This window comes from Thermobia domestica, chromosome 15 (genome assembly GCF_964235325.1).
Source record: "Thermobia domestica chromosome 15, izTheDome1.hap1.1, whole genome shotgun sequence".
Lineage (NCBI taxonomy): Eukaryota > Metazoa > Arthropoda > Insecta > Zygentoma > Lepismatidae > Thermobia > Thermobia domestica.
In genome coordinates this window covers 154,149,176-154,173,198 of record NC_137468.1, presented here as the reverse complement: position 1 = coordinate 154,173,198, position 24,023 = coordinate 154,149,176, and the positions used below count along the sequence as shown (strand labels likewise).

Below are 24,023 nucleotides of genomic sequence, written 5' to 3'. Positions count from 1 at the left end.
TAATAATAATAATAATACGGATTTCACACTTCATTATTGAAAAAAAACAATACTGTATTCATCACTTTGGGAGGAAGTGGAAAAAGGACAAATAAGACTTCTTTATGGTATGTTGCTCCGACATTGGTATTCCACCTAAGAAATGCTGGTAAAACATCCTATTAACCAGGGCTGTAGTCGAGGGTAAAGGGCGGTACCCGCCGTATACCCTCTGCTTAACCTTAGTCATTAGAGTGTACCTTCTGCTTCAAAGCGTATAGCACTTTCTACTTTTGTTTCCTTTATATTTATTTCATCGAGGCATGACTCCAATGATAAAGTGACAATATCACCTTTTTTTTTTTTCTTTTATATTTTTAGCAGGTATTCAAATATGTGAGTCCTTATTATACAGGAAGGAACCAAAACACAAAATTGTTAGTTTTAAGATGAGGGGATAGATCAATGCATGTTTGTTCTGACAGGATATTAAAGCGTTTTAAGGTCGATGGCTGTGATATTTCAATTCCTTAATACCTTGTTCTATGCTGAAGAAAATCACACTTGTTCGATATTTTAAAACTAAGGTATGCATATTTTCAATGTCATGCCGATGATAATACGTAACTTTGAGCAATATAGAACCTATTGTTGAAAAGAAAAGTCTTAATAATTTTATAGAGTTAAATTTGGGCACAAGTTTCTTATTTCTGACACATCGGGCGCGACTTTTTGTTTCTTCTCGGAATGAGTTAGTTCCTTCCCCATATTTACCTAGGGACATCCATTTATGTTATTAATAGTGTGATTTAGTGAAGAGTATCATCAAAAGAATAGCATGAAATGCTTTTGAATATAATACGTAATGTATCCTTTATATTTTAAACGAATTAACTAATATATGCATTTTATATTGTTCATTAGGAAAATGCCTTCTATGTCTTTATTGATAATCATAGATGATCACAAACAGCTTATATTCTCTGAAAATTTTAGGACTACTGCACTGCTATTAACGTGTTGTTTGCTCCATATAGCGATTGTGACTTGACAGTAATTGGTGCTTTATATATAACTTCAACTGATTACATAGCACAAAAGAAAATGTTTGCAGCAACTTCACTTCACGCTATTATTAAACATTTTCAATCCATTGCTTTAGCGCTTTCTTACTTTAGAAAAGAATTAGAAACGCGAGTAACTATAACGAGTTACTTCCACCGACCACGTACGCACTAATTTGAGAACTAGAAACGTTCTCCGTGTTGGGTTTGAGGGGTTTGGCTTGGCTTACCAGAAGGGGAATTTCCCAGATCGCTCAAGGGATTCCCAGATAATTTGTGAAATGTTACTATAAAGTAAACGAGTATTCATGTATTTTAATATAAAACGATTGCACTGGATTAACTTATACAGACCTGGCAATGTCAATCAGATAATTATCCAGTCTTTCTTCGGATAACATGGAATAGTCCGAAATCAACAATTTCGTACAGTCCGACTTCAATATTTCCAACTAACCCTACTGTAAAATGCAATAAAATTACTGTAAGTCTATATGTTCGTATAGGAAAGAAAACAATTGATAAATAAAACACATTTAAGAACTCTAAAGAAAAGAATGATTGTCTGGCTTTCTCAAGCATACGCTTTACACTATCAAAAGTGTTATTGTTTTCTTACCTGTATCGTAACCAAGCAACAAATTGTGAAGTTCGTAATAGGATATTTTTTAATGTTCCTGTATTTTTACTCTTTCGTAGCAAAGAAAAATTATATAAAAGAAATAAATTTTCCCTAAAGTATCTTGTACACTTGTGGTAAAAATAGTTTAGGGCCAAGAATTGGTTGTAATCTCATTCCTCGAAATTCCCGGATTTTTCGAATTCCCTGACTTTCCCAGGTTTGTTGCTACCCTGCGTTAGCACGTTTGGTCTCTATATCAGTCTCAAGACGTTCATTCTCAAGTCCGTCGTTTACATCAAGCATGATATCTGTTTTATTACAGAGGTATTAGGTGAGTTTGACGGAGAACTCGTCATTTATAGACTGTAGGAATTCAACGTGGGTTGGCCGTGTGTCCATATTACGAAAATGTCATCTATAAATAGGAAAAATGAAATGAAATCTTTAAGTGTTATGTCCCATGATTATGCCGGCTTGGCTAAAGGAGACTGTAATGATGAGAAATGAATGAAATGGTGGAATGAAGAAAGTTGGAGGAAACGGGACAACGCCGAGAAAACTTACGCAAACTGTGTTCATCTACCACAAAGTTCACTTGGGGCGAGCTGGGATCGAAAAAAAAAAAATAAATAAAATGAAATCTTTGAGTTTGACGTCCCACGGTTATGCCGGTTAGGCTAAAGGAGACGGTGATGATGAATAATGAATGAAATGATGGAATGAAGAAAGTGGGAGGAAACGGGAGAACCCCGAGAAAACCCACGCACACGGTGTTTGTCCACCACAAAGTTTACTTGGCGGAGGCTGGAATCGAACCCTGGACCCCAAGCACTAGAGGTGAACGCTCTGCCACTGAGCCACTGCGGCCCCCGCGAGCTGGGATCGAATCAAGGATCTCATGCACCAGAGGTGAACGTTCTACCATTGAGCCACCGCGGCCCCTATTTATATATAGGATTAAAGGAAAAGTTGAAGTGGTGATTAATTCAAAATTTGTTACTCTAGACGTCATATGAATAGCTTGACGTATAAGGATGACATGCAAATAGATTTGATTTCAAGATAATTATTTCCAAGTACATAATTGTTAGTAGTTAAGACAAACTCGCTAGTTTGATTAGGAATTGTTTAATGACTTTTAAACATTTCTTTCTTTCTTTGTGAATCTCGGAAATTTCCCAGCAAAGAAAAGTTATGATACATATATAATATACAATGTTGTCCACGATAAAATTCGTCGACTTTGAACTATTACCAGTCTAGTAAACTCCGTTTCTCCAGCGTACGTGTCTCTGGCGTGGAAGGTCCGGGTTCAATTCCCGGTGGGAGCTCATGTGGTTTGGATTCTAAATTAATCAGTAGATCCACGACTCATATAGCCTCGCTGCTAAAAAGGGACGTTAAACTCAAAATCAACTCAACTCAACCCTTTCTCCACCAAGTAGTCGTGTTCGATGTGACGACCACGGACCCAAACAATCACCTGGCAGGGTAGTTTCCACTGTAGCAAACGTTTGAAATGAGAAGGAGAATGTCTCGTCATATCACCTTGCCATCGTCCGAAGACCCTGTAAGTAAGAGGACGGTGTCAAAACAAGTGCTTGCTTGAGAAGCCCTAACCCACATTAGTCCATTGTGACATGTCTGGGAATTTAACGTGGATGGACAAAAGTGGAATTACTTAAATTCTCATCTCTTCTGGTTTCTTTGCGTAGAAGGCGTGGGATGATCAAACAGTATGGCTGAGGCCTTGTCCATGTGGATGCATACATTTACAGTCTCGTCACCGTACAAGTGGAGGATAGGCATGACATACAGAAGGTCTATTTTGTTCTTCTGGAAGTAAGTTGTGTTGACTTTTGAGTTGGAAGCCACTTCAATGAATGGCAGTGTTTCTGGACTGCAATCTTCCCTACTACTAGAAATCCCTTGGGAAACTTCTCTTTGTACTGCAGCACAAAGTCAAAGTGGCTTTTCAGATTTGTTTAACGGCAGAAAATGGAACTCTGTTGGTCTCATCTAGGTAGAGTTATCCCTCATTTAAGTATACAACCATTTCCTGCGAGGTATGTTTCATACAGTTTTCTGGTGTTTGTGAACCTCGCCTGATTGCGGTTTTGAGATACCGCACCGTATGCTAAACTTCTCTTTGTTGGGGGATTGTCCTATGTCTCTTCACAATTTCCAGTCGACCACATATAGTAGGTATCTGTTGCGCACATTGTTGGAAGATGAGACTCACACCATTTTGCTATTAATTAAACTCTCTTAATTGCACCGTTTCACTATTGCAGAGTGGCTATAATGGGTGGCGGAAACTACAAACGAACTCCTGTCACTTTCACTTTCATCGTCCTACGGATCGTGTTCTACTGATACTGTTATCAAGTACGGGCTCCAGTGAAAGTCGACTATTTTTATCGTAGGCAATCTTCTGCAAACATTTCGATGTACTTAACGAAAATTATTAATTTGGCTGCAATTAATGACCAAGTATAACTTTGATAGAAAAATCAAAATGTTAGACACATGACCAATTATTTTATCTTATTGAATTACTTAACTTTTTTAAAAAAAGAAAAAGGTTATGACTGTTTGCTATAAAATTACATGAATTTGTAATTTCTAATACTTTGTCAAGCACTTGAACATTTAAACCTAACGAAAGACATTAAAAAAAAAAAAAAAAAGTATTTTGAACCAAAACCGCGAGAGCCAATGAAAAATTAATTACCTGTTAGAAGGTAGTTTAAAACAGAAAGAAAAGAGGGGTAAATATAAGTGTTTTCGCACGTAGCATCATCAGATAATAGAAGAAGAAGCAGCAGCAGGAGAAAAAAATTAGAGAAAAGAACCAATGAAGCACGAGAGGAATAAGTATGTTGGGATGTAGGGTCACGTAAGGCCAGATTGAAAAGAGACAGTTTAGTAGATTAAAATGAAAGATACTACGGTAGGGCGATAAGAATACACAAAAAACAAAGTATAATAAATTAATGCATTCCTGCGTGCAGAAGCTGCATCTTTCATTTTCAAAAAAGGTTCGCATGAATAAGACATAACTAGCCTAGAGTGACATGCTGCAGCTCTGATGCCATTCTCTTCACCAGTTCACATATTTTGTACTTTAACGCGAGAACTGAATCTAATTCTTTCAATTATGCGCTTCCTTAAAAGAACCAACAATCAAGAACGATACAAATAATGAGGATAATACAGAATGAAATAAAAAGGAGTAGCCAAAGATAAATTAAAATATAGGGTCTCCTAGAAGTCCCGCATCATACGCGAAATCATAGTATTTGTTTAATGTGCTCTCGGTTGAGTTCCATACACGTTTGAAGGCGGAAGCGCAAATTATGGAGCACATGGGGAATATGATTTGAGCCAACTACTTCGCGTACGTCCTTAATTTTCCTCCAAAGATGAGTCATATCGCGAACTGGTTGTCGCTCGGGATGACAGCGATTAAACTCGCTGGCAATATCTCTACCGTCATGCCTACAGAGCAATATTATTTTCACATGTTCAAACTCCGACAACATAATTTACTTTTAAAAAATGATATTTTTTAAACATCTTTCCATTAGGACTTCTTGGACACCCTATAATGAAAAACGGAGTGGATGTTACAATTTAAGATATTATAGACGGTTAAGACTAGGGGATGGTTTAGGTAATGTACGCGATTTTCTGAGAGACTGGAAGTCTAGTGAAAATATTTTGAGGACATTTATGCAGATGTACTGTTGTGATAGAATATAAGTTCCATGACGTATAGAGAGGAAATTCGACTTGTTCTTGTTGATTGAAGTTGAGCACCCCTTTTCAGTCCCGAGGCTATGTGAGACATATACCTACAGTTTAAGGTAAAATCTGAACCACCGTAATGCGTTCAGGTTTAAATGCTTACACAGCAGGGCGCGCACACGCTAGCTACTAGACCAGCTGTAAGGGCGACAGGGAATTTGAATGCTGCACGATATAATCTACACACACAAAAATGAGTCACTATGAACCTGTTGAACCACTCGACCGATCTCGATCAAATTTTCAACTTAGATGAGGTTAGGGCCTGGGATGGTTTCTATTATTTCACTTTGACGGTGCAATTTAGGAGAGGGGAGTGGGGAGATATTTAAAAATGACCGATATTAGCCTCGAATACATAGTTTCCGGGATTGCTGAGATGAACAGTGACACTTCCGATACAGTTTAAATCCAAATTCAGCCTCTTAACTTGGGGAAGGATATATCATTTATGTCCAAAATAAAACTATTCTCTCCGTGCGAAAAAAGGGTATTCTGCTAGTAATACAATAAATCGTCCACATCCCAACCAATTCTTCCAAGCGAAAGAAATATGCAAAAGACCTAAAATTTTCATTTGATGGAATAATTACTAACTAATTCGCTTGATCGAAATCAGTTAACTGCACGAAAGGAATCACACACAGAAGCCTCAATAATTAAGCTAAATTAATCAAATAATGGAATCATATTCGAAAAATGGATCGATTCAAAGAAATAAATAATTTTGCTCATCACTATATCAGTGCTAGAGTTCTAACAAACGACATCCTAATTATAAGGCAACTAAGGAATATCACACAATGATTACGTTTGAAAATCCTTTATTTATACAGAGTCCGACAGAAAAATGTATACACTCTTTGTCATCTTGTATCAGAATACTGGCACTGACACCTGTTCTGAAATATACGTATGTTGCAGAATGGCTTTCGCCCAACAGATGTCGGCGTTCTCAATAGTTTTCACTTAAAGTTATGTTGTTGTACGGTTTTTCGCTTAACAGATGTCAGTTCTGTCAGCGCGGTTAGTAAGATAAGAAAATGGCAGAGCACGCTTGACGTTCGAGCAGCGTAAGTACGTTTTGAAGTGTTTTATCAGGATTGGGAATGCCATCGAAGTGCAGCGTCAGTGGAGAGGGGAGTTTGACACTGAGCCTAACAATCAAACGCATTGTTGTCAAGTTTGAGGCGCACGGAACGATTTGCGATATTCACAAAGGAAGATCGGGAAGAACGCCTACAGCAACAAGTCCTGTCTGACAGTACCGACATCTGTTGAGCGAAAAACCATACTACAACATATTTAAATTTCAAAACAATTGTCAATGCCAGTATCCTGACACAGGATGACAAAAAATTTTATACATTTTTTGGCGGACTCTGTATAATAAAATTTATATTTAATAAATAGTGAACTAACCTATATTATATCCTTCACTTCTTGCTATCTCGTTTTGTGGAAAGTGAGCATTCATTTCATCTCCATCAAAATCAGCATTGTATGCTTTACAGTTTGCATAATGCATGCGAATTGTCTTCTCTCCTGGCAATATTCTAACTTTATGTGCCATAATACTTGGTTTATGCAGAGTTGGCTGTCGATTCAAGAGTAAAATATCTCCATTCATCAGATGTCTATACACCTGTAATAAACAAATACAATAAAATAAACAAACATAAAGAGAAAATCTAATTTTCACAATTACCATTTCAAAATATTTCATTCTTAACTTATTATTGGTATCAATTGATTATTAAAACATGGATGAAATTATTTATAGTAAACCAAGTTTGTGGTAAGTGAAAACACTATTAGCCGCCTAAGTAGAAAATGGTTATTCTTCAAGCTTAAAACATTTGTAGCAGTGTGACTTTATACTGATCTCCCTCAAGCTTCTTGAGAGAAGTCATAATGATAAACATTAAAATTTTATCGCTACAAGGTAAAGGAATAAAATATACATAGGTCAGTCACAAAGTTAGTTGCACTCCTTCGTAAATATTTTCGGTCAAAGGCTATTTTGATGAAACCGTGTAGCAACACTGCAAACATGTAGTTGTATCGTGAGACGTAGCGGCTTTCGTGAGGCAAGTCGAGGTATTCTGATAATCAGTCGGAAACATGTCTCGACAGCTGCAAGTGGCGTCCAAATTGCAAGGGTGCCACAATTAATGCCTCTTCTTATTGTGAAACACTAAAACGATTGTATAAAGCACTTAACAATCGGCGGCCACGTAAACTGTCCAAAGGCATTGTGCTCCTGCATGATAATGCATGACCACATGCAGCACAACAAACGTGCGAACTTCTGACAAAGTTTAGCTGGGAAGTGTGGGATTACCCTTCTTATAGCCTAGACCTTTCAGCATGTGACTTCCATGTATTTGATCCCATGAAAGATGAACTTTCAAAGCAACGATACCACTCGGCTGACGAGATGAAAGCTGCAGCCCAAGAATAGTTATCGGGCATTGGACGGGATTTCTTTGAAAAGTAGATTGTGAATGGAACTTTACGATACAAATACAGTTATTGTAAAATTTCTATCCTGTTTTAATTTCTTAAGCAGTGCAACTAACTTTTTGACTGATCCTCGTATATAAGATAATTGTTGCATATAAGAAGTAGTACTTTATTTTTCCGTTCGCTGGTAGAGATAAAATTTTATTTTTTCCTGATTTCATTTGTCCCAAGACCGCTACTGCTTTCTCGAATGAAACTAGTCCTACTTTTCACTAAAGTGAGGTTGTCTAATGTACAGCGGATAATCATCACAAACTCACAGGACCAGTACAATGTTAAAGGTTTTTCAGAACTTATCTTCTGATATATTAGCGAACGTACACAAGTGAGTAAGAATTACTACAGGTAAAAAATATTCCTAGTATTAAATTTTTAAACCCCTAAAAGTCTATAATAATAAAACATAATCTGCGTTCAAAAGGTCTCCATTATCTTCATCCTGCCATATTCCTTCAATCAGGTTTGGCGTGGGAGACCCGGGTTTGATTCCCGGCGGGAGCTCATGTGGTTCGGATTCCACGTTAATCAGTAGGTCCACGTCTCATATAGCCTCGCTGCTGAAAGAGACGCTAAAACTAAAATCAACTCAACTCAACTCCTTCAATCAGGATTGCCAATATATCTAAGTCAGTTACTTCCACGCCTCTTACATTTCGCGAAACATCTATGATCAATTATTATCCAGTCGTCCCTGTCTATATTGAGCATTCTGATAACAGAATCTCCTAACATCTCCTTTTAATATTATTATTGAATAGGCACATAATTTTAGCTACTCCTCGGTGGAAAGTGAGTGGTTACTCTATATCACGTGGACCAGGGAAAAGAAAGAAGGAAAAAGATTATATGAAACACAAACGACAAATGATATGTGAAAAAGACTGTGGAAGAGCAACCTCTACTTTTGATGTATTCACGATACATACTCATAAACTTATCATAGCATCACACCAATTTTTCTATACAATCATTGTTCTCTGTTGCTGCCAATGTATTCAAAAATGGATGGCAGTGTCTTTGAGTTCATCAACAGTGTGAAACTGCTTTCGCAAAAAAAGACTGGATTGTAGCACGCAGCATACTCTACCTATGACCCGTCAGTTTGAACGAGCGAAGCAGTAAGACGGTGCAGACGTGAACATTCACAATATAAAAATGTCAGTCCTGAACATGTGCGACAAAACTGAGAATTCTGTCGACTCTGAAATGTGGAGTGTGATAAAGTCCTTGATCTTCACTTTTTCCGGAAGTTGAAAGACCCTCTGCGGAAAGCACTTTCTTCCTATTCATAGACTTTTCCTTGGCAAATTCATAGACTTTTAAAAACATTCGTTGCATGTAAGATTGCCAGAGCTTACACTTTTTCTACGTTTTTTGGCAAATTCTAAGTTATGTGCTTTAATTATGCTCGTAAAACGATTTCTTCTAGCATTTTTTCTTTTTTAAATAAGGCAAAGAAAGTATAGTCCTCCACACTCTTAAAATAACTTAAGTTACAGTGATTATTATTATTATTATTATTATTATTATTATTATTATTATTATTATTATTATTATTATTATTATAGGAGCTGATTTCTCACACATTGCTAACACAACAACCACCGATGTAACTTAGTATTTATAAATAAATACATAAATAAAAATGAAACAGGTTGGATTCATATGGCCTATCTAACCGCGCCCAAATCTTATATTTCAGAATAGTTTGATATCACTATCTTAGCCTTCGTTTGACAACGCCCTCTAAATCATATTGCCGTCTCGTTCGATCGTGATATACTCCTGTATCGATCATGACATAAAATTCCCTCCTTTCTAATTAAAATTATTTTACTTTACTTGCCCATGGCGGCTTCAGGAGTTGGATAACCCAAGGCGATCTCGGGAGATACAAATGGTGATCAGAAAAATGGAAACACCTGAACGAAATTGCAACTTACCAGATTAATATGATGTCGGGCCACCTTTCGCCTTCAGAACAGCCTTGATGCGACGTGGGATGGAGGCATAGAGGTCGTGAATGGTAGCAAGTGGAATTTTACATCATTCCTCGTGCAGGGATCGACCCAATGAAAACCATGATATGGCGGCCCACAGCATTACCGAGCCGCCGCCATGTTTCACAGTTGGGCGGAGACACTGCAGATCATAAGCTTCTTTCGGGCGTTCTCCACACATAAACACGGCCCGTGGTTGGGAATAGGGTGAAGGATGACTCATCCGACCATATCACACGTTTCCAGTCCTCAACGGTCCAAGTTGCATGGTCGCGGCACCATTTGCGGCATACGAAAGCGTTATGGTCCCTGATGAGCGGTTTGGCCCGTGCAACACGACCCCGTAAGTTCATGTCATGTAATTCGCGACGGACTGTGATTGTCGAAACAGGGTGGGGGAGGTGCTGATTGAGTTCCTCGGTCACTTGCTCCGCAGTGGCACGACGGTTCTGCGTGACAATGCGCTTTAATACCCGGCGTGACCTGTGACTCATTTTCTTCCGCCCACTGTTCCGCTACCCAGATGTGGTTTTCCCGTTTGTTGTGTAGGCCGTCGTCACCTTCGACACTGTCCCACGCGACACACCTAACACAGTAGCCACTGCCGTCACACTCACTCCACATAACCGCGCACCAAGAATTTACCCTCTTTGAAAATCTGAGAGGTCTCCCATTTTACACTACCTCCGTCTGCTGCAGCCACTGGATACTGCTGTTCCACTGCGCCTGACGTAGTATGGAGACCGACCTAACACACCACCACCAGCGGTCCGGCGCTGCGGGCGCCACGACACCACTGCCAATCCATACATCTAACGTGTTGCCAACTACAGGTGTTTCCATTTTTCTGATCACCATCTGTAGTTTAGAAAGATTAGCGATCAACACTGGAACTGATGCCTCTTTCCACCTGAATACCTCTTTTGTGGATGTCCCTTAAGGGCAGGTCCATGAAGAGAGAGTCGGACATCTTCGATTTCCTTCCGAACCAACTTCGTGTCTTCCCGGTATCCTCCTTCCATCGTCTGGTGGTGATTATGTATGAATACAACAACATGTGTGCGTGTTTGAAGCCTGTGTTTATAGTAGTTGCTTACACGTGAGGTTATGGAACCTTACAACATAAAGTTAACTTCTTTAACTTGTTTAATGGATTACTAGCAAACCTCACGTCCAACACAAGAGAAGGAGACTATTGTTGTCTGAACGATTGAATATGACACGAAATTTAAAATATTTATGGCTAGCCCAGGCCCGAACCTCATCTATGTTGAAAATTTGATCGAGATCGGTCGGATGGTTCAAGAGTGATGAAATCACACAGTCACTTTCATTTTTAATTTTTTTACATATATCTCCTCCTCTCCCTTCCCTACGTTGCATCAGCAAAGTTAAACGATAAAAATTATCCCAGGCCCGAGTGTCACGTATCTTGAAAATTTAATCGAGATCGGTTGGGTGGTTCAAGAGTTAAGTTCTGTTTATTTTTATATATTAATCTCTCCTCCCCCTTCCCTTGCTTCTACGGCCAGTGAAAATATTTTTAAAAAAAGTTCCAGGCTCGAACGTCATCAATGTTGCAAATTTGATCGCGATCGGTCAGGAGGTTGAAAATTTTATCATCTCCCCTCCCCCTCCCCTACGTTGCATCGTCAAAGTTAAATGATAAAAATTATCCCAGGCCCTAATGGCATGTATGTTGAAAATATGATCTAGATCAGTTAAATGATAAAATTTATCCCAGGCCCGAATGTCATGTAGGTTGAAAATTTGATCGAGATCGTTTGGGTGGTTCAAGAGTTAAGTTCTGTTTATTTTTATATATTAACCTCTCCTCCCCTAGGTTCTATCGTCAAACTGAAAATATTTTTTTAAAAAAATCCAGGCTCGAACGTCATCTATGTTGAAAATTTGATCGAGATCGGTCAGGTGGTTCAAGAGTTATTAATTAAGTTGTATTTATTTTTATATATCTCTCTCCTCCTCTCCTCCTACCCTAAGTTCTACAGTCAAAGAGATATGATAAAAAGCACCCTAGGTCCGAACCTCATCTATGTTGAAAATTTGATTAAGATCGGTTCTGTGGTTTAAGCGTGACGAAGTCACAAAGACAATCACTTTTATTATTATTATTATTATTATTATTATTATTATTATTATTATTATTATTATTATTATTATTATTATTATTATTATTATTATTATTATTACATATATGCCCCCTTCCCCCCTACATTGTGCCGTCAAAGTAAAATGATGAAAACATTTCAGGTCCGAACCTTATCTATGTTGAAAGTTGGATCGAGATCGGTCGGGTGTTCAAGAGTTATTAAGTTTTATTCATATATTTTTTTCATATATTTACCCTCCTCCCCTTCCCTCCCCTAAGTTCTATCATCAAAATGAAATAATAAAGAACTTCCCAAGTTCGAACTTCATCTATGTTGAAAATTTAATTGAGATCGATACGGTGGTTTAAGAGTTATTAACTCACGAACATGCTCACTTTTATTTTTATATTTATTGATTTTTGTATATCTCCTCCTTCTCCCTTCCCCTATGTTGTTCCGTCAAAGTGAAATGGTAAAACCCATCAGGCACGAGCGTCATCTATGTTGAAATTATGATCGAGATTAGTCGTTTGGTTCAAGAGTTAAGTTTTATTTATTTTTTTATAATTTCCTCTCCTCCCCTAAGTTTTACCCTCAAAGTGAATAACTAAAAACATTCCCAGGCCAGAACTGCATCTACGTCAAAAATTTGATCGAGATTGGTCGGGTGATTCAAGAGGTCACTTTCAATTTGGATATAAAATTTTTTGTTCACAGACACCGCTATTAATATATAGATATTCAAATTATCAATGCTGCACGCACAAACTTTCAAATAAGTAGTTACACGAGAAGTAATTACACTTACTATGTTAATTCCTTTGAAGCAGTCTTTCACATCATTCAGAAGTTTGTAAGCTACACATTTTCGTTTGTATACACAACCTGCATTAAGATGGATCATATGTCCTTTCTTAGTTTCAACTGCAACTGCACTGCAATAAATCATGGAAATTAAGGTATTCAACTTCCTTAATGTTTCTACAACTAGACATGTACAACTGTTTTACAATTAGTAAGGAGGACTGTGTATATGTATAATTAGATGTATAATTAGATGTAAAAAAAAAAAGTTATATTATGATTGTGTGAAACCACTCCCCCTTCCCCCCGAAAGAAAACAAGGGTGGCAAAAACTGTTTATTTATTCCTCACAATTGTAATTTAATTTATATTTTCTACAATATGGAAACGAAAAACTCCGAAACCAGTAGTTAGGGAATCTTGTAAAAAGGCACTCAAGACAAAAATTACTAGAAAGAAAATAATAATATTAAAAGATTATCTTTAATCACCACCTTTATATTACGATCTCTATCATTAATAATAATAATATACTCTTGTATAAACGGAACGTAATTTTCAGACACTCGTATAGATTGTAATTTCATAGTAAAAGGGGAGAAATATAATACAGTTAATAAATACACAATGAGAAAGATGCGTAGTAATTTCACTTTTCTTTCCATGTCATGGTAATTATATTTACTGTTGAATTCAATATTTCCTTACCAACAGAGCTTACCAAAAATAACAGAATAATAGGAGAGAAGTTTCTTTTCAGTTCAAACAGTCACTCTTTGTACACTAAATAAATATAATCGCTGGACATATTGTTGCACATTTTTGCATATCGTTACAGTTGCTGCCACAACGAACAATGATTTTATGTAGGAAGTAGAGTGGAACAGTATTCATGACCGCCAATGTTTTGAATAACAACGTCATATTTTTAATTTTCTCGGACAGGTTTCGCTTTTGTCTTACGTCAGTTAAGGAATCGCCTAACGAGATAATCATGTGTCCTAGCTGGGTATCGAACCACTTACCATACACATAGAATGGTCTGTCACATGTTGCAAAGGTGAATTCACTATCGTTGAACACATTATCAAATTTCGCATGAAATGAAATGAAATCGTTGTTTTACGTCCAGCTAGGCTAAAGAACATGGTTATGATGAGAAATGAACGAAATGAAGAACGTAGGAGGAAACAGGAGAACCCCGCGAAAACCCACGCACAAGGTGTTTGTCCACCACAAAGCTTATTTGACGCGAGCTGGGATCGAACCAAGGATGCCATGAGCCCAGGGTTTGAAAAAACCCGGGTATTTTTGAAAAAAACCAACCCACCTGGGCCCATGTGGGTTTTTCGGGTATTTTCGGGTTTAATTGGGTTTTTTCGAAATATTTAAATCTCTTTGGGGTAAAAATGTTAAAATATGATTTACATTTCATGAGTGTCATTGTCACAACTTCCAACAACTTTCTATTCACTGCTGTTTTGAAAAAAATGCCGCCATTTTGAAATTTTATATTGGATCGCCGAAAAAATCTATACAGCAATTTTAGAATGTCTTGTGTTTCTACCCTCAAAATATCAACTTAAAAAAGTCCGAAAATTGCATCTTGTAGCATGGATACCAGCTATTTTGAAAAATAGGAGCCATTTTGAAATTTTATGCCGCCAAAATATATACAGCTAATTTAGTCTCTCGTGCTTCTACTCTGAAAATTTCAACTTGAAAGACCTAAAATCGCGCTTTGTAGCGTGGATATCAGCAGCGGCGCAAATTCATCTTCAACATTGGGGGGACGGGTAACGATATATATATATGATCCAAATATGTTTACAAGAGATGATCCAAATATGATCATTCCCTGTAAACAGTTTTCAATGTTGCCAGTCTGATTTTAAAGTTGTAAAGCAATAATAATATAGTCATATTTTATGTCCCCTGTGTGGGACTCCGAGACAACATGCGTAGGGGGTCTTCAACATTGGGAGGCGGTCAGATTTGAGGCTTATTCTGGGAGGTATCAATTTCATCTCACTTTCCTTTGTGACAGTTGGACACAAATCATCACATTTCTTCCTAAAAGACACATTTCCAATCGGATTATTGAGTGGGACAGTTCCAAGATTGTAGGGGATATGTCCCCATCATCCCCCCGGGATTTTCGCCAGTGGATATCAGCTATTTTTTAAAAAACGCGCGCCATTTTGTAATTTTACGTTGGTGTGCTGCCAAAATCTGAACAGAAAATTTAGTGTGTCTCTGGTTTGTATCCTGAAAATTTAAAAGACCGAAATTTGAACACTGTGTGGTAAAGGCAGACAAACTAACAAATGTAGATCGAGTCATCCTAGGAGCCTCAGTGACGTTCGCCAAATATGAATACCAAATAGCTATATTAATTTAAAACAAAGACATAATTCATCAAAATGTCTTAAATATTTTTCAACGTAAAGTAAATGGTCTTATTGTTGAAGTTCATTTTCGATGCTTTGTGCATTCAATTACGGGAATTACCCGAGCACTTGTTGCAACACCGTGCTTTTCCGAAAATTAATTTAAAACAATTAACAAAGATAGGCCTATAATTCATATTTTATAAAGTCAATGTTTCAAAATGTCTAAAATGAAATGAAATATCCTCCAGCGTAAAATAAATAGATTTATTGTTGAAGTACTCACTTTCGATGCTTTGTGGGTTCAATTGCGGGAATTTCCCAAACACTTCTTTCACGACGGGTTTTCCCTGTAAATGCAGCTTGCTTTACTGTACATTGAAACTTCCATTAATACTGAAGTTTGAATCCAGCACTTGAAATAGTAAGCGTTACGTAGTCTTCAGAGCTCCGAGCATTAAGCTTCCTAATTTTGACAAGTATTTTTACGTTATTGCTAGTATTGATTCTACAGAATGCTTATTTGAAGGCTAGCAACAAATGACTGAACTTAACTGTTGTTGGAAAACCAAATTTTACTGAATACTTTTGTTACCATCAAAGGTGAGAAAAATACTAATAGTTTTACTAATGTATTTACATATTTACTATTAGTACCGGCACCTATGACCTTAAACCCGTCAACGTGTGAGGGATAACGTCCCTCGGCGGCGCCGAGTCAGGAAACACACTATTCATGTAAAGTATTTTCTAAAATATACAATCGCTTGCTTTACTTCAAATAGGGTATAAGCATAATCCGTTCTAATTTGTTCTACATTAATACATTAATTCTACAATAAGCATTAATTTGTTCTACAATTATCTCAAGCTAAGGTGAGGTTTTTTATTTATTTATTCATTCATTAGTGCATTTAGAGCTTTATAAAGGTCTTATGTTGAATATTGTTGTCTATCTTAACATGAAAGCATATAATTCGCCCAAAGAAAGTTTAAAATCTGATAAAAATAACTTTCAATGTGATCACCTTAGTTGTACCAATAATACACTAACAAAAAAGTCAAAAACCCAGGTGGGTTTTAAGATGGGTTTTCTCAGGTGGGTCCAACCCGAAAAAAACCGTGGGTTTTTTCGGGCTGGGCCCACTTGGGCAAACCCTGCATGACCCAAAGGTGAACGCTCTACCACTGAGTCATCGTGGCCCCCAAATTTCGCATGAGTTAGTGGTTATAATGGAGAATTATTTGATGTTTAAAATTGTAATGAAAAGTGTCTTGTATGAATCAAAACACTATAGTTCTCATTCACAAAATAGCTACTGCTGAATATGTGTTTACATAATTTTACACTTCAATACTGCTGAAAACGGACAATAATGTTATGCATACAACACTGATAGGAAAATGTCACTACTGTGTGCCTAGCACATCGAATACCAAATTGTTTCTTTATTATTATTATTTAAATCAAACTTCACTTTTTCTTCACTCAAGAAGCAACTAAATCACCTTACGAATGCTGTGTCAACACCAAAGAGCGAGGGTTAGGAACAAATCCTACACACTCAGATCACAAAAACTTATACGACCTTCTCGATTGTTGATTTTGAGTTTAACTTCCCTTTCAGCAGCGACGCGATATGAGATGGGTCCTACTGAATAACGTGGAATCCGAACCACATGAGCTCCCGCCGGGAACCGAACCCAGGTTTCCCACGTCTACGACCTTCTCGAATTTCACATGTTGGCTACTCTAAGTTTATAGTGGAAGGTGAGAAACTATACTAATAAGAAGTGAATACTTGATATTTTGTTGCAGATGAAGAAAATGAAGTAAAACGATGGAACTAAAGAAAATAATAATAATAAACATTTAATTTATTGAGTTCCTAACATGTTTGGTGATCTGGATATGACTGGGAGCTGCAAGGAAATTTGAACTATTGCTTTGGTTATTTTCTATTAAGGAATCTTTAGTACAAAAATATATAGGACGAGCGTCCTTCACTCGTTCATACAATTCCTTACAGCCAGTTCTTTAAAAACAAAATATTCCAGAAAAAATTGTACACTCAAAAATTTTCACGTTAGAAAGGTTATCCGGTGAGTCAGAAGAATTAACTGAGAAGGTGAGTGAACTGTTGTTTCAAGACCCCACAAAGTTGAAGTAGAAATGTTTTCCTGTTCAAGTGTAGTGTAGATAAGCAACAAGGGTAGTGAAGTATGAGCAGTGCCTTCACCTACTTCAAGAAGGAAGTTAAAGTTATCGAAAATTAAACTAACAAAATATAGAGGGTGAGGTAAAAATAACTGGTTGAATTTCTGGAACCAGTTTAAAAGAATTCACGATGATAAAGAGATGGAAGAAAAGCACAAATTCCAGTACTAGATTCAAGCTACACCGGAAGGATCCAGGGCTCCTGAAATAGTGGATATTTTCCCGCATATGACAGAGAATTATTTTAAAGTTATAGTATCTGAGAAATAAGTTTGATAGGAAAGACTTGCTAATTGAATTTTATATGTAAAAGTTGCTTGGGTTGGTTATTAAAAATGCTACAAGTACAAGTGCAAAGTCCATTCGTCATAATTACATGATAAACTTGGGTCTTATTTGAGAGCTTGAGAGTCCATAGGAGTGACTAACGCTAAGTATGCTAAAATGATCTTTCCATTGATTGTATCTTCTATACCAGAGGACATTTGAGTGTGTGGTTAAGAAATTGCAGTGTAATAGCAAGTTGCAAGGTTGAAAAAAAAAAAAAAAAAAAAAAAACAGAGTGATAAGTTAAACCAGCTGGCTTTTTTGAGCAGAAATTGAAGATGAGGAAAGAATAGAATTTCCAAAAACGGGATTCAAATTCATGGAAGACTCTAACAAGAGGAAGAACAAAAAGACAGAAGAGGAGCACGTTATTAATGTGAGTACATTGTTTGTAGCTGAAAGAACAAACTCTATTAACTGTAGTTTTTGTAATAAACCTCATGAAAGTAAGGAATGCTTTCAATCTTCAAAGCTTCCTTTAAATATGAAACAAGAACCTCCGAAAGTGTGTTTTTACGAAGGTAAGGAAAGTATTTACAAGGTTAAAATGAAGCTAACAGAACGTCATTAAGTTCCCTATGCTTCTGCCTATTAAACATAAATTGTTGGATCTCCTGATTCTTGAAAAGAAACATAATTATGAATCACGCGGTGTAAGTGTTGTGTTGATTTCTTTCAGAGACAGATTTCGAGTTCAAAAAGATAGAAGAGCGGAGAAAAATGTTCTTTCTCAGTGTGTTAAATGTATGTGGCATGAATCAAAAGAGATTCGGAGAATACCGCTCCACTACCTAAAGACAGAATATTAGAATCTTCCATATCTGAAGTGACTGGCGTAAATTTCACTAGCTTCTAATTTTGAAAGATGTTACAAAAGCTCGAATCACCCCATTTACGTATTTTTGTGTTTAGAACCGTCCACCTTGAGCTCACTCATCTTTGTCTACTAGAGATTTCCTGTTTGGATTTAGAAGCTTTATTGCTCGACGAAGATGTCCGAAAATCATGCTTAACAGCAATACGATAAATATCGAAGTATCAGTAATTACTCAAGGAGTTAGGTTGAGATAAAATATAAAGAGACGCTTCTGCCAAAAGAATCAAACGAAAATTCAATCAACCTACAGCTGCACACCGTGGAGTGGTTTCTGCAAAAGACTCACATAGATTGAGTATTGGAACGCTCATCTGTGTACAAGTAATCGATGTTCATCTGGTAAAAATGATCGACTGATTTATCTTTCCCAGATCTTGAGGATACACGCTGAAAAAAATATCAAGCTCTACTTGGAATGGATATATGGACCCTATGAGTAAAGCAAGTCCGAAGAAATACGACACTTCAACCGTTTTGCCTCTGCTTTTTGTGATTCTTGTCTCAGGAAACTTAAATACAATTTATAATTGCCTAGTGAACGCAGCGACGCAATGCATAAAAAGGAACAGAAACTCCTTTGACTTTTGATCAGCATCTGTACGCTAAAACCATATATAAGGTTCGAGCCACAGGAAAAGACAGTAATCTTTCATGTATGATTATACATCTTGATGGCTTTCATTTATTTATGTCATTTTTCTGTGTTGTCCAAATCATCATAGTAGGTAGCTGTTTGGAAGAGCTATAGGAAACACCTACCCAAAAAGAGCCGTAGTCCACATGATTGGACATGGTGTGTATGTTCAAGCTATCCGTGCGCATTTTCTGATGCGAGGTTTGATTGCTAACCTGTTACTAAATGATGAAAGCAGATGAAGATCTTACTCATAGACTAAAAGATGTGCACTAGAAAGATACTTAGAAATGCACTATCAATGAAAATATAAGAACATTTTAATGTCTACTGAACATTCAAAATAGGCTACACGAAACATTACACAATGTATCTGTCTTAAATAAAACTGGCAAACTATCTGCGCAAGCGAAATAATTCCAAGTAGTTAATATTATACGTGTCTTCATTACAGCAAAACGCTCAGGTGATTAGAATATTCACCTTTACAATATCTAGTGTATGACCACTTTCCTGCCTGATGATGGTCACTTCAGTTATGAGAATTCCGTCCACATTTACTTGCAACAAATGCTAACATTAGAAATAATCATGACTCCCGAAGAATTTAACAAATTCGTAATCATGGATTTTTAAATTAGAAAAACGAAGAAATGTTGACCACGAATATCACGGACATAACAATCAAGCAAATTCTAATATCTATAATAAAGACTACAGGTGAATTAACATACGAACACGGAATGACCAAAAATGTTTGCGCTCTGGGTGTGTGCAACGCCTGCATTAGCATCTATTACTGGCGTTTTCGAAAACTTCAGTAGTACTTGCATTACAACGACCGAACGATACATCAAACACAGAATCTCGGAAATCTCGGGACAATAAGGATCTTCAGGAGATGATCTGTCTACAGTCACACAATCCTTTTCAAACCTTTTTATGTATCTCTATATTGTTATGAGCTTAAAAAAACGATGGAAATATGAACTATGATAAAGTTCAGGGCCAAAATATAGCTGGGAACAAATCAATTGTGGGTCAACACTACAGTGACGTCCACCTTCCAAGAGACAAGCTTGTATCACTTGAAACTGTACCAGAAACCGTAAAATTTAAAGAGAAGTTAAACTTAACCGAATCAAATTCTGAACGTATTTTCTGCGTCTTCCAAAAGAGGAGAAACTGGCCGAATACATGAAGTACGAAATGGTCGCAAGACTATTTACCCTTTTCCAGGGTATAGTAATGTGAGTAAGCTAGAAATCAGCGTTTGTCGACGTTTTGCAGGAACTGCTCCTTGTGAGAACATATTACCATCAATCCCGTATATACAACCAACGTACACCGTTTCATATAGCCTCGCTGCTGAAAGGGACGTTAAAATCAAAATCAACTCAACAACCAACGTACGTTTGCTATTGCGTCATGTGATGTGAGTGCAACAGGCTATGTCAGATGTCTTTTCAGAAATGCATTCAGCAACATTACAGACAGTGTGGTTTCCGATTGTTACTCCGCTTCTAATTGTTCACATCGAATACAGTACACTTTGTGTTGAGAAAATTGAACAGAGAGGTGCAGGAAAGAATAATGCAAAAGAAAAGAATAAATTATTTGTTTTTAAGAGTAACAAAGAATCCAGTATAAAAATGGAAAGAAATCAAGACGAATAGATCAGTTAACAAATGTAGAACGTGAGAACTTCTCAAGTTGTGGTCATAGAGTATTTAATGATGATTATGGTGATAGAAAAAAACAAATATTGTACGCTAACACGATATTTTATTTCATTTGGGTTGAAGAACGGAAGTCATCACCAAAACAATCTTATTTTTTACTTTTATTTTATTTTTATTTATTTATGTTTTGATTGATTTTACTTTAGCGTTCCTTTCGAGGCTGTATGAGACGTGGACTACACGTTAGAGTGGGAAGTGAACCAGAGTCTCCTGCGCCAAAGGACGCCGAAGCAAGACGCTATCCATATATCCACGAGAGAGCTCACTTACTTATTTATTTTAATGGAAAAGAAATTTTACTAGTTCGATTTCACTTGGCTCATTTTTGTAAAGTAATTTATTTTATACAAACTATAATGCATTGATAGGGCTTCAGAGAAGAAATTGAAATCTATATTTTGAGTTCATTTCCACGAGAAAAAGGGAAGACTTATAATGATTACTGCGGATGGCAAAAGAAACCAACATGATAACCAAGATCGGGAATCAAATTTGGAATACATTCAGCACCCGTGCATTGACAGCTTCGCTGATGTCAACCTAAATGCATACAAAGCCATCTGTACACAAATGCTGTTTTCCCGCAAATTGTGATGCGATTTAAACGAAACGAGGCTTTGTTTCAACTTCACCACAAACAATTGCAATAAACCGCTATATAACAAGTTATGGATTAATCAATCATAAATAGAACATACTACGACGAACTATTACGCACATAACATGCACATATTTAATCCTGAATTAAATACACGCATGATCTAACTTACTCTATTTATATTATGCATGTTCTTAGCTTTCCACACAAAGGTTGCGAATTTTTTTTTAAAAAAAATATCACACGCAGGTCCATACGTTACGCAGTCATGTTTCTGAATTGTCTATCGCTCTTCCCACTTCTCTCACAAAGCCCCGCCCATGGGTCTAGAACTCAGGCATAAAATGAAGTCTCCAATCCCTCGTAAAATATGAATTTTTATTCATTTCGTCTGCACATGTACTTTCATTGGATGGAGCCTTATGACGTATTAGCAGAGTCTGTGAGAGCACGGTATCAACTCTTTTCACACGGGTTAGGATTAAACGTGAACAAAAATGAAATGAAATGAAATCTTTGAGTTCTACGTCCCACGGTTATGCCGGTTAGGCTAAAGGAGACGGTGATGATGAGAGATGAGTGAAATGGTGGAATGAAGAAAGTGGGAGGAAACGGGAGAACCCCGAGAAAACCCACGAGCACGGTGTTTGTCCACCACAAAGTTCACTTGGCGGGGGCTGGGATCGAACCCGGGACCCCAAGCACCAGAGGTGAACGCTCTACCACTGAGCCACCGCGCCCCCCTAAACGTGAACAAAGTGTACATTACGACGTAAAATAAAAAAAAAAAACGCAGAAATAAAACGAAATGCACTTCTTCAAGTCCTTGCACAAAGTAAAATGAATATCCTCAAAATTAATTCATAATAATAAAGATCACTATAGACTTCCCAATGTTAATCTGCCACAAAGAGAAAGAGAAATACAGCGCAAAAGAGAAAGATGGAGATTCAAGTTTTAAATCTACATTCGACATTCACTCAAATTACATACACAATTCTATACTACATATGATCTATGCCAAACTCTTTGCAACAATTAACTTTTAAATACACCAAACCAATCACACTTCCTTCATGCTTTACATTATCCAAATTTTTCTCTTACCCAGGATGAGTACAAGGACCATTAACGATATATTTTTTAATTTCTTTCACGTTCCATGGTGTAACAGGTACAGGGTATGTTAACTTTTTAGCGAAAGTTTCAGGAATTCCTATCTCATCAATGTTCAGATTTGGGTCGGGAGTAATCACTGTACGAGCTGCAAAATTTACTCTCTTCCCCATCATATGCATTCTGAAAAGGCCTTCTTTTTTCTCAATTAGCTGAAATGCAGAAAACAAATTTTAAGATGAAGGAGACTGCTATATGGTCTACAAAACGGTGTGAATTAAAAGTGTATCTACAAAATGAACCTAAAGAAAATTTAACGCACATAAACAAAATTTAATGTCATGTGTTAGGAAAAAAATACAAGTAATTTGGAGATACAAGCTGACACAAGTATTGATTTAATGCTTTATTGGCTAATGATAGAAACACACGTAAGTTATTTGTATGGTCTAGCATACATATTTACACATACATTTATTTCAGAAAGAGAAGGTGTAAATTATGAAATCAGTGAAGCCCAGAATTTGTCAAAATGCCATATGTGGTTGTTACACCCTTATGCAAGAAAAATGTCATTCTGAAATGTTCATATTAATTGCTTCTTTTCGTTACGATAACACTAACAAACTGTATGATCTATAGAACTCGGAGGTTCAATGCCGCGTTTACAAAAGCTCTCCACTGACTTCTATCCTTAGCCAACTGGATCCACTTTCTACTTTGTATTCCTATTTCTGCGAGATCCATCTTAATAATGTCCTCCCATCTGCGCCTAGGTCTTTCTAATGGTCGTTTTCCGACTGACTTCCCGTTAAGACTTTGAAAGCGATCCTACTTTCTTCTATCCTAGGTGCATGACCTGCCCACCTGAGTCTCCTAGATTGATGACCCTAACAATGTTTGGTAAACGGTATAAATTATGTAGTTTCTCATTATGAACTTTCCGCCATTCCCCATTCCCGTTCCTCTTGGGTCCGAATATTCGTCCCAAGATCTTCTTAAATACTTTTAGTCTACGTTCGTCCCTCAGAGTAAGCGACCATGTTTCGTAACCATACAGAACAACAGGCATGATTATCGTTTTATATCTTTTAAGCTTTAAATTCCTCTGCAGAATTCCTGACAACAAAAGATTTTGATCAGATAATAACACGAATTTCCTGCCTTTAGTCGACATTTAATTTTCCTGAATATGATTTTCGTCT

General features: G+C 37.0%; 1 protein-coding gene across 4 annotated transcripts in view; it reads right to left on the bottom strand.

Moving 5' to 3' along the window:
- The window catches only part of LOC145671309 (DNA-directed RNA polymerase I subunit RPA1-like), a 267,751-nt gene that overhangs the window by 164,494 nt on the left and 79,234 nt on the right, over positions 1-24,023 (bottom strand). For all 4 annotated transcript variants that reach the window (XR_014128501.1, XM_081740285.1, XM_081740284.1 and 1 more), the window contains exons 9-11: positions 22,810-23,030; positions 12,921-13,047; positions 6,898-7,120 (exon numbers count right to left, since the gene is read on the bottom strand). Coding sequence is in view for 3 of the 4 variants with exons in the window: in XM_081740285.1 (XP_081596411.1) it covers positions 6,898-7,120; positions 12,921-13,047; positions 22,810-23,030 (571 nt within the window). In the remaining variant the exon portion in view is untranslated. The remainder of the gene's footprint in view (positions 1-6,897; positions 7,121-12,920; positions 13,048-22,809; positions 23,031-24,023) is intronic.